The sequence below is a fragment of the Aulonocara sp. 'chitande type north' Nkhata Bay genome, linkage group LG17 (genome assembly GCF_057382095.1).
Source record: "Aulonocara sp. 'chitande type north' Nkhata Bay isolate Kocher_YH1m ecotype deep benthic linkage group LG17, A_spYH_male_GT1.1, whole genome shotgun sequence".
Taxonomy (NCBI): domain Eukaryota; kingdom Metazoa; phylum Chordata; class Actinopteri; order Cichliformes; family Cichlidae; genus Aulonocara; species Aulonocara sp. 'chitande type north' Nkhata Bay.
Window position 1 is genome coordinate 42741476 of NC_141360.1, and position 10434 is coordinate 42751909.

General features: G+C 40.8%; 1 protein-coding gene across 1 annotated transcript; it reads left to right on the forward strand.

Annotated features, from left to right (window-relative positions):
• Nucleotides 1–4300: 4300 nt before the first annotated feature.
• LOC147310705 (nanos homolog 2-like) lies at nucleotides 4301–5800 on the forward strand. The gene has a single exon (XM_086269190.1). The coding sequence runs from the start codon at nucleotides 4402–4404 to the stop codon at nucleotides 4900–4902; it is 501 nt and encodes a 166-aa protein (XP_086125316.1). The 5' UTR covers nucleotides 4301–4401; the 3' UTR covers nucleotides 4903–5800.
• Nucleotides 5801–10434: the final 4634 nt, after the last annotated feature.

Consider the following 10434-nt stretch of genomic DNA (forward strand, 5'->3'; position numbering starts at 1 on the left):
TCGTAGAGGGATGAAAGTGGTGTCTACGGGGGGGTTTCGGGGTGCTCCGGACACCCTGGTGAAGACCCCATGTCGATAGCACCAACGGTTCTGGACTTGGTGTAAATGGGTCCAAATTTGACGGAATAAAAAGGTCAAAGTGGCAGATAGGAGTGTCCGATCGGGCCGATTCCACCACCACTGTACTCAGCAGGCCCTGCCGGGTCGTTAGACACGCAGCATGGCAGGGATCGGTGACATAACATGTAGCAGTTTCCCTTCACAGAAGCGTCTGCAGCAGGTGGGTGGAGGAGGAGGCAGCAGAACCAGGCCTTTGGAGCACTGTGTCATCTCCTGGTCCTGATGCTTTGAATCTCCCTCTCTGTCTGTCTGTCTGTCTGTCTGTCACAAACACACACACACAGAAGCTGGTCAAGTGCTGTGCAACTGGGATTGCACCTGTCGTCCACAGGAGGGCGCCTAGCTGGGAAGTCCAGTACATTCCATATTAAAGTTGTTGCAAGTGCATTTTTTGTGTAAAAGACAGACACACACACACACACACACACACACACACACACACACACACACACTGTAAGGTCTGAAGTGCAAAATTTGAATTACATTCCTTTGTATCTCTCCCTCTCTCTCTCTCTCTCTCTCTCTCTCTGTCTCTCTCTCTCTCTCTCTCTCTCTGTCAACACACACACACACACACACACACACACACACACACACACACTGTAAGGTCTGAAGTGCAAAATTTGAATTACATTCCTTTGTATCTCTCCCTCTCTCTCTCTCTCTCTGTCTCTCTCTCTCTCTCTCTGTCAACACACACACACACACACACACGCTCAATGGAGTATAAAATAAAGACCGGGGCAGTTCTCTCACTGGAGTCTCTTAGAGTGGAGGCTGCCCTTGCTAGCAAGAAGTTCTGTGTGTTTCTCTTCTCTGAGTCTTTACTGAAGAAGTGTTTTATAACATTTTCCTTAACAACTGACATGTGTTTTTTGTGTAAAAGAGAGAGAGACACACACACACACACACACACACACACACACACACACACACTCAGCGGCTCAGAGATGAGGGAAAAACAACAGAAATCAGGATAGATTTTAATGTCAGGAGATGCCCTGTGATGCTGGGGCCATTGTGTAAGATTGGAATGTGTACCAGTGGCTGGTGGGTGGTCCTTGAAGGTCCCAGGAGGAGGCGGCGAGGAGGCAGCGGGTGGCTGGGCTTGAGCTGTGGATCAGGGACGTCATTAATTCTGCCTGGTGCTGCGTGTGCCCTGTGCAGCTTGGATGTCTGCCGCTGACGCTCTGTGGTTCCTGTTCTGCTGATCTCCTGGTCCACACACGGCTTCAGGGTGCACTGTACAAGGGAAGAAGAAATGCATCATTGGTTACCAAAATAAAACAGTGTCTTTCTGCCTGTGTCATTCTGTTTGGTTTCTTTGAGCGTTTGTTTCTTAAATACACAGCAAGTGTCACTCTCTCTCTCTCTCTCTCTGTCACACACACACACACACACACACCAAAGCACACACACCAAAGCACACACACACACACACACACACACACACACACACACTGTGTATCATCACTGATTTCTATAATCCACATAATCCAGATTCGATTTGGTGCAATTTTTACTCAGAAAGTGAGAGATCTTATAATTCTGATCATTTATCAGTACTGACACTAAACTTTATCAGAGATGTGACCATCACAGCACATGCCGTTGTGTCAAAGTAACTGAGAATAAAAAAATAAAAAAATAAAAACATAAAGGAGATTTTCCTGGCATGGATTTTATAGCAGATAACCTTAAAAATATTCTGCAATTATACCTAATTTGAAAAAGTTTACATTTCTTCAGTATTAAACAGCAGAAATTAAGCTTTATTATCCGACGTCATTTACAAAGGAAAGAAAAGACAGCGGCCGCCAGCGCTGTAAACAACGGTAGACTGATGGGTAATAAGCGAATGAGTAATGCAGAAAACACATGTTTGAGATGGGAAACTTTTCTTGAAGTTTCTCTCACAGTTCACGCACAGCTGTGGGTTTTATCGTGTTGGAAGCAAAACAGCAAAAGTAAGAAGGAATTAAGGATGATATTAGCCCCCACGCCGACTAAGCTAATTCTGATGCGTCGGTCCGCTCTGTTTACGTCTTCGTGTGGAATGCGTTTCCTGCTCTCATTTGCTGGTTGTTGTTGAAATAGTTTTGTGAGCTTTAACCTGAGATTCTGGCGTTTCTGGTAAAACACATTTATATTCATTCAATTCAGGATTTAATGAATCGATATCGCTTCATTCAAGCTACTCACCCGTCTCTATCCACCTCCACGTCCAGCTCGACCACGGACAGAGGTCCCGCCCCGACTATCTCTGATTGGTTTAGACCACGAAGGGGAATGACGTGTGTCTGTTGTTGAACACATGGACGTCTGTCGCTTGGCGAGCGATCGGGTGGTTTAGCGAGTGTCAGCCTCTTAAGTTTAAGACAAGCCCGGCTGCTTTTTAAGCGATGCGGCGCTAGCTACCCAGCTAGCTCAGTACACAGGAACTACTTCCGGTAGTTATACAAAATAAAAGCGTCCCCCATTATAATCCGCTATAATGCCATACTTCCGCTGCGCGCGCCGTTGATATATACCTTGGCTTTACATTAATTGTGAGAAAACAAAACAAACAAATAACTCACCGTTGAGTCGATTGTGAGGTAGTGTAAAGACGAATGAATCGGCTGGGTTATTGCACGCTGTCAACTGGTCTGTAGTGTAGGATTTGTCGATATCTGACAAGTAGGCCAACCACAGGGACACAGCGGCCGCCTCCATTACTCCCGACATACCACTAGAGTGAGCCAGCACACCACAAATGAAGTTTTCTTGTTCTCCATTCATTTCAATGGGAAAAAACTTGCATTAAAATATTCATATTTAAAAAACTATAGAAGTAATAAACACCAAAAGTCATAGCAACTCATTCCAGCTCCAGCCGCACACAATGATATATCATATGTGAACCTTGTCTCAAAACTGTGGGGCGAGTTAAGGTCCAAAATAAACACCAAAAGTCATAGCAATTAGATGGAGTCATTGCTTTGGCAATGACTCCATCTAATGGTTAAATTTCTGAACTGCAGGCTCAGTAAGTAAGTAAGTAAGTAAGTAAGTAAACTTTATTCATTAAGCGCTTTTCACAGACAGACATTCACAAAGCAGCAGTGATGAGACGCAGGTCTTGCGTCCATGACTGCCCTCGCGAGTTAAAGACAGCTGCAGTGTTTGTGTTTTCTAACTCAGGTGTCTCAGCTGAAGAACTGCGGGGTGATTTTAAGAAATCCCCTGTCAATTGGTTATGAGCAAAAATTGTTTCTATAAAAAACAAAAACAAAAAAAAAAAAAAACCCAGTTTCAACCGTAACGTGAAGTACACATTTTATTATTTTTTTCCTTTTAGTGAAAGGAAACAGCCGTCGCCGGTATGCTAGTGCGCACGCTCCACCCCCTCCTACGCCTCTTTCCCCCCCTTCTTTTTGCTTTGTAAATAAACAGAAATGTGACTTTTGCTTCATAAACAGTTTGACAAACAAGTGGTGCCTGCAGGGTGTATATTCATGGTATAACCGGCATAAACACAGCCTCACTTCGTGTGTGATTGTGCAGGAAATACAACTGTGCGCTCAGCTTCGAAAAAGGACCGCATCTATCCATTTATCCTCATACCTCACCTCTATGTATGTGCTCTCTTTGAGCGCAGGTGCGGCTCTTTGCTGTGACACATCTCTAATGTAGTCTAGACGCTCCGGCGCCAGGGGTCATCGGGTGACACACACACACACACACAAACAACAAGTAACACAACATGGACCATGAACTCTGCGTGACTCAACTATACCAAGACAGTTCACCTATTACGAGCCTTTAAAGTAAGCTTATTGCTAAATAGTCTTGATATTTAATCAACAGGTAAGGTAACACCTGATTCTGTTCACATGGACGGAGTTTTTTCAGTGCTAAATAGTCTGCACATCCCGGCTCTTATTATTTATTTTGCTGCGTTATTTTGCAAAATTATCTAATCTAAAAATAAACTACATAAATGAGTGCGATGCAATATTTTGCTCTTGGTGTTTTCAGTCCTTTATGTCCATCTTATGTGTCCTTTTTTTCTGTTATCAATCAACCAACCGATCATTCGATTAAAGGCCTGTCAACGGGCTTCGTAAAGGTTCTTTTAAGGTCACCAGAAAGCTACATAAAAGACTGCACCTGCACCTGCACCAAAGTTCTTTTTTTTTTCTCTCTATCTCCGAACATTGTTGCATTTTAAAACCTTCTTCAGTGAGCTATAAATATGAGGCGCTCCAAACACACTCTCAGTTTTACTTCTGCCAAAAAATGACCACAATGCCGAGACAACTGGAGGTCCAGAACTCGATCCTCACTGGTGGGGACAGCTTTAACATGTGGCACGACTACATGAATCTGAGCCAAGTGTTCGAGAAACTGTGCAGCAACCGTGAGGTTGATAACCGAGACACCGAGCGTCCAAAGAAGGGACAAGCGCCCCCTTGGAGTAAGGTCCACACTTCCACTCGGGGGAAGAAATCCTCCAAAAACTCATCACAGTCCAGTCCGACCAGCAGCGCGTCGGACACCAGCAGCAGCGCCTCATCCTCGGACTACTGCCGCTTATGCAAGCAGAACGGGGAGACTCCGAGGGTGTACCTATCTCACAAGCTCAAATCAGACGACGGGATAGTTTTCTGCCCCGTCCTCCGGAACTACACTTGCCCGATCTGCGAAGCCACCGGTGACAGCGCTCACACACGCAAGTACTGCCCGCAGATGAAGTGCGAGGCTGCTGGGAGGATGCAGACGGTAGGCAAGTTCTGGTAGCTGCTGAAAACTGAAGCTGCGAGAAACTGTACATATTTACCGAACTGTTTGGGGTATGTGTTCGTGTTGGCAGAGACCGTTTCAGTTCCAAAGACTGTTTCAAGTTTGACTGTCAAACACTCCGCTGCAGTCTGCAGCAAGGAGCTCTCATCCAGCACATCTGTGGAGCCCCGAGCCGGGGTGAGCGCTCTCAAAGCTCGGTAAAAATTAAACTCTTTAAAGTCCTCGAGTGTTTATTGTTGTTGTTATTGTTGTTGTTGTTGTTTAATATGATACAATTTCGGGGGTACTTCATAGGTCACAAGTGAAACACTAAAGTGGCTAACCTTTCTGTGGAATTAAATAGATTTCTAAAAATGTGCCCATAGTGTCAGTGCGCGAGTCTTTTAGTTAAAATGCAAATGCTATATTATCCCTCATGTCAGACAGATTATTCGACAAAAACGTCAGTATTTTGTCTTTTTTTTTTTTTTTTTTGGTATTATAGAAAATTTTTAACTCACATGCAACTCTTCCACTTGAAGTTACAGATGTACCTGAACTCACCAGAGAACATGCGTCATAAAAAAATAATTAAATTAAATTAAAAGTAACACTTCAAGGCAAAAGTGAAACGATTATGTGAAGTGAGAAATTGAATTAAGGTTCAATAGTTTTAGTTTCAAAATAGAGGGGCTGGGGAAATACAGTATACAAGGTCAAAACAGAGTTTGTACAAGTTTGTACAAAGACAGCTGCAGTGTTTGTGTTTTCTAACTCAGGTGTCTCAGCTGAAGAACTGCGGGGTGATTTTAAGAAATCCCCTGTCAATTGGTTATGAGCAAAAATTGTTTCTATAAAATAAAAATTAAAAAAACACAAAAAAACCCCCAGTTTCAACCGTAACGTGAAGTACACATTTTATTATTTTTTTCCTTTTAGTGAAAGGAAACAGCCGTCGCCGGTATGCTAGTGCGCACGCTCCACCCCCTCCTACGCCTCTTTCCCCCCCTTCTTTTTGCTTTGTAAATAAACAGAAATGTGACTTTTGCTTCATAAACAGTTTGACAAACAAGTGGTGCCTGCAGGGTGTATATTCATGGTATAACCGGCATAAACACAGCCTCACTTCGTGTGTGATTGTGCAGGAAATACAACTGTGCGCTCAGCTTCGAAAAAGGACCGCATCTATCCATTTATCCTCATCTCACCTCTATGTATGTGCTCTCTTTGAGCGCAGGTGCGGCTCTTTGCTGTGACACATCTCTAATGTAGTCTAGACGCTCCGGCGCCAGGGGTCATCGGGTGACACACACACACACAAACAACAAGTAACACAACATGGACCATGAACTCTGCGTGACTCAACTATACCAAGACAGTTCACCTATTACGAGCCTTTAAAGTAAGCTTATTGCTAAATAGTCTTGATATTTAATCAACAGGTAAGGTAACACCTGATTCTGTTCACATGGACGGAGTTTTTTCAGTGCTAAATAGTCTGCACATCCCGGCTCTTATTATTTATTTTGCTGCGTTATTTTGCAAAATTATCTAATCTAAAAATAAACTACATAAATGAGTGCGATGCAATATTTGCTCTTGGTGTTTTCAGTCCTTTATGTCCATCTTATGTGTCCTTTTTTTCTGTTATCAATCAACCAACCGATCATTCGATTAAAGGCCTGTCAACGGGCTTCGTAAAGGTTCTTTTAAGGTCACCAGAAAGCTACATAAAAGACTGCACCTGCACCTGCACCTGCACCAAAGTTCTTTTTTTTTTCTCTCTATCTCCGAACATTGTTGCATTTTAAAACCTTCTTCAGTGAGCTATAAATAGGTCACAAGTGAAACACTAAAGTGGCTAACCTTTCTGTGGAATTAAATAGATTTCTAAAAATGTGCCCATAGTGTCAGTACAGGATTGTGAACATCGCAACGCAAAGTTTTTGATTTCTCTCAAAACATATATTTCTTTTCATGTTGAACAGATAATATCTTTAATTTGAGTCAAAGTGATTTGCACTTGAACACGCCCACCAGAAATAGACCGGGACCCATTTTTATTCTGCATGGCTGCTGGAAACATCATGTCACATCTTTGATTAATTTCATCTGAAAATAAACGTAAGTAAAGCCAAGTGTGTTACAAAAGCTTTTATAATTTGTATTGCCAAAATCGCAGAAAATAACCCCATTTAAGCTGGGTCGACAGCCACCCCTAATTTTTGCATGATTGTAGCTGCTAGCTATAAGCTAGCTAGCTATCCTGCGCAACGTTAGAACTGGTTACCAGAAACCGACCATCACAGTCGGGAATACAAGTTAGTATACTGGTAAAAAACGGCTTTTTGCCTAACTAGCTAGCGTTACCACGATGCATCGGTGGTGGATAAAGCTAGCTAGCATAAGTTCATAGTTCATAACATTCATAGTATAACTCCGTGCTCCGCTTCGTTTGAATTTTTCTGGTGAGCTCGCGGTTTCTAGACACAAGCTTGTGTTTGTGCGCGCACGTTTGTCTCTCTTCATATAAATATCTGTGTGTTATGTGTGTGTACACCGAGCGCAAAAGATAATTATTAATGTGCATGATTTAGAGACAGAAATAACAAGCCAGCATATAAGATCAATGACATAAGACTAATTCCTTCAATTGACTTTCAGGCGCAGCTCGGAAAAATGTGCATTTTCTGAAGAAATTTTAATTTTAACAGCAAAAAATTGACCCTATGCCAAACTTAGTCGCTAATGGCTGGTCTGTAGACTGTTTGGTATGTCATGTTACGTATTTCTTGGTTTTTCTATGTAATGTGTTTTATAGAGAAGTAACATTATTCTTTTTTTTCTGTATGCTTTCAGAACCACAGATCGCTCCATCCATTCCATGGCTGAAGCATACATTTTCATTTAATCTGAACAGGTATCATTTTGCATTTACACTGCACATCCTTTTTAAACATTTCATAATAATCTAGACTCTCCCTCATTATCCTCTCATTCACCTTGCTGATGTGTTGAGGACTTGATAAAAGAATACATGGTATGTCCATATCTGTTCTGTCTCTACATGAGATGCAGTCTCTTGATGTAAATTTGACAACTCTGCTATTAAATGCAGTGATTAATGTAGGACAGCAACGATTAATCAACTCATCAAGTTAATATCTTAGGGTTCTGTATTGTTTTCTTTTTTTTTCTTGGGCTTTGTGGAACATTTATGAAAATGTTCCACCATTGATTTAATTTAATGATTATGCAATTCACAATCTGATTAGTCAAATAATTGTTCTAATAGTCTGTGACCAAACAACTATCAAAATAGTAGTTTATTATGGTCAAAGATTTATCAGGTGTGCCAGACTTCAGTTCTTCACTTGTACATTTTGTTCCATATTTTACCTCAAGATATCCCAGAAAGATGAAGCTGAGGAAGAGCTGCAGAGTACCACCATGGCACTCTTCGTCTTCAGGGACAACTCAAGCCTCCTACATCAGCCTCGAGACATCGGGATAATCATTGATGGTGTGGAAGTCCTGAATGAGTTGCCTTCTGTGGCAGCTGGAGTGGCAATGGTCTTTGGACTCTGTTATGCTCTTAATATGGAATATCCACGAGGATTCAGGTTCACCTTTGAGGCTCTTCAAAAGATTATGATGGAGCTTGACTTTAACAAGATGACCTCTAAGATTCGCAAACTTAATTGTGAACTTAACACTGCACAGTAGTGTGTTTGCATGCATGTGTGCATGTGTATGTGCACATGCATGTGCATGTGTGCTTGGTTATTTTGCTTGGTTGGCCTGCAGTGGTATTCTACATTCAAAATTTATAAGAACACCCATTTGAAAGGGAGATTTAAGTTGATTTCATTGATACATGTGTAGATTTTTTTTTTTTTTACATTGTACAGGCACAGTGCACATATAAACATTTTTGAGTACTTGCAAATTGGTTTAAAAATAGTTTTTATAATGGTTTTATGCCAGTTTTAGACAGGTTGCAGGTTTTATACTGGTTTTCAAAAGATTGCAGGTTTTATACTGGTTTTCAAAAGATTGCAGGTTTTATAAAACAAACATTTCTCTAATCATTTCTGCCGTAGCACTAAATCTGTATATTACTAATCCTCTCTATTGATTATAGTTAAAATGGTTTGGAACAATAAATAATTTTGAAATAATTGGTTGGCCAACTGTCTTGTTTTTTATAGGAAATGCAGAGCATTTTTGAACTGAAATGAAATGTAAAAAATATAGTTTGAATATATGTAAATCAATTACCTGGCTTCAACACAAACATATTAGTTCATGTTAATTTGGTTCGATGTGAATACATTAGGTTGGTTAAATTTCAATATATTAGCTTGGTTCAATAATTAAAATATGGTTCTATGTAAAAAAATCAATTTGGATCAATGCAAAATTTAAAGTTTCAGTCAAGTCTAGTAATATTGTTTATATCAACATAAAAGTATCAGGTCATATCAAGTGACTCAATTTGGATTCTATAAAGCCAAATATTTTGGATGTGACAACTGGACATCATTTTTTAAAATTTGAATAGGGTTATTTTTTTTACAGTGTAGTTTATTTCTCACAGTTTTTTAAAAATTCTCTTGCTTTATGGTTCTTAGCGCTGTTACCAGTCTTTGCATTTATCATCATTTTTTCTCTTTTTTCTTTCATGTTACACAAACATGATTACATATTGCATATGAATCAAGGTTGTGCAGAGGTGGTTGCATTTCCCAGACAATCATGCAAAATATATACATTTCTTTTTTTAAAAATGACATGGTGCGACAGGACTGTAGCACAGTAATACAGCAACATCAGAGGCAAATTCCATTCAAGTTTTGCAAGCCTAGCTTTGAACTTTATTTAAATAAACGGCAGTGACTCGTTATGACAAGGATCATTCGTAATCTCACTCAAACCATGCTGAACGGCTCTAACCCAATTAGGAACATAGGGTTGTTGTTTTTTTTGTTTTTTTTAAAAAGAAAAGAAAAACATAACTGAACACAACAGTATGTCAGTGCAGTGACTAATCAGGCAGTACAGTTTCAGGAACCGTTTTAACTGAGGCAGGATGGCATTTTGGTTTTTAAATGGGCATTTAAAACCTGAAATAATCCTAAAGGCTTAGACAAAAAGGTGACATTTGTTTTCGAAATTGAGGTGATGGGCATCTTAGTCGCTGTCACTCCTCATTTCATTTCATTTCATTTCATTTCATTTCATTTTTATTTATTTCACACTTGGTACTACAATCAAACAAAACAACCACATCTTCTGTCAACAAAACACAACAACCTCTCTGGAGCAGCCTCTTTCCACTGGAGGGCACGGGAACCTCATGCTTCACTGAGACCTTTGACTTGCTTTTGCTGTCCTTGTCAAGCAGCTCCAAACCGTCATTGATCTTCTTCAACATCTCGTAACGCTCACGCCCACGAACAGGGAGGAGAAAAACCTCCTTGTCGTCCCCCTCAGCACTGGAGGTACATTTGGACTTCTTTGTGGATGTGGTGTCAGGAGGTGGTGCGC

Coding starts and splice junctions, on each gene's coding strand:
- LOC147310705 (XM_086269190.1), top strand. CDS start 4,402: ATGACCACAATGCCGAGACAACTGGAGGTCCAGAACTCGATCCTCACT.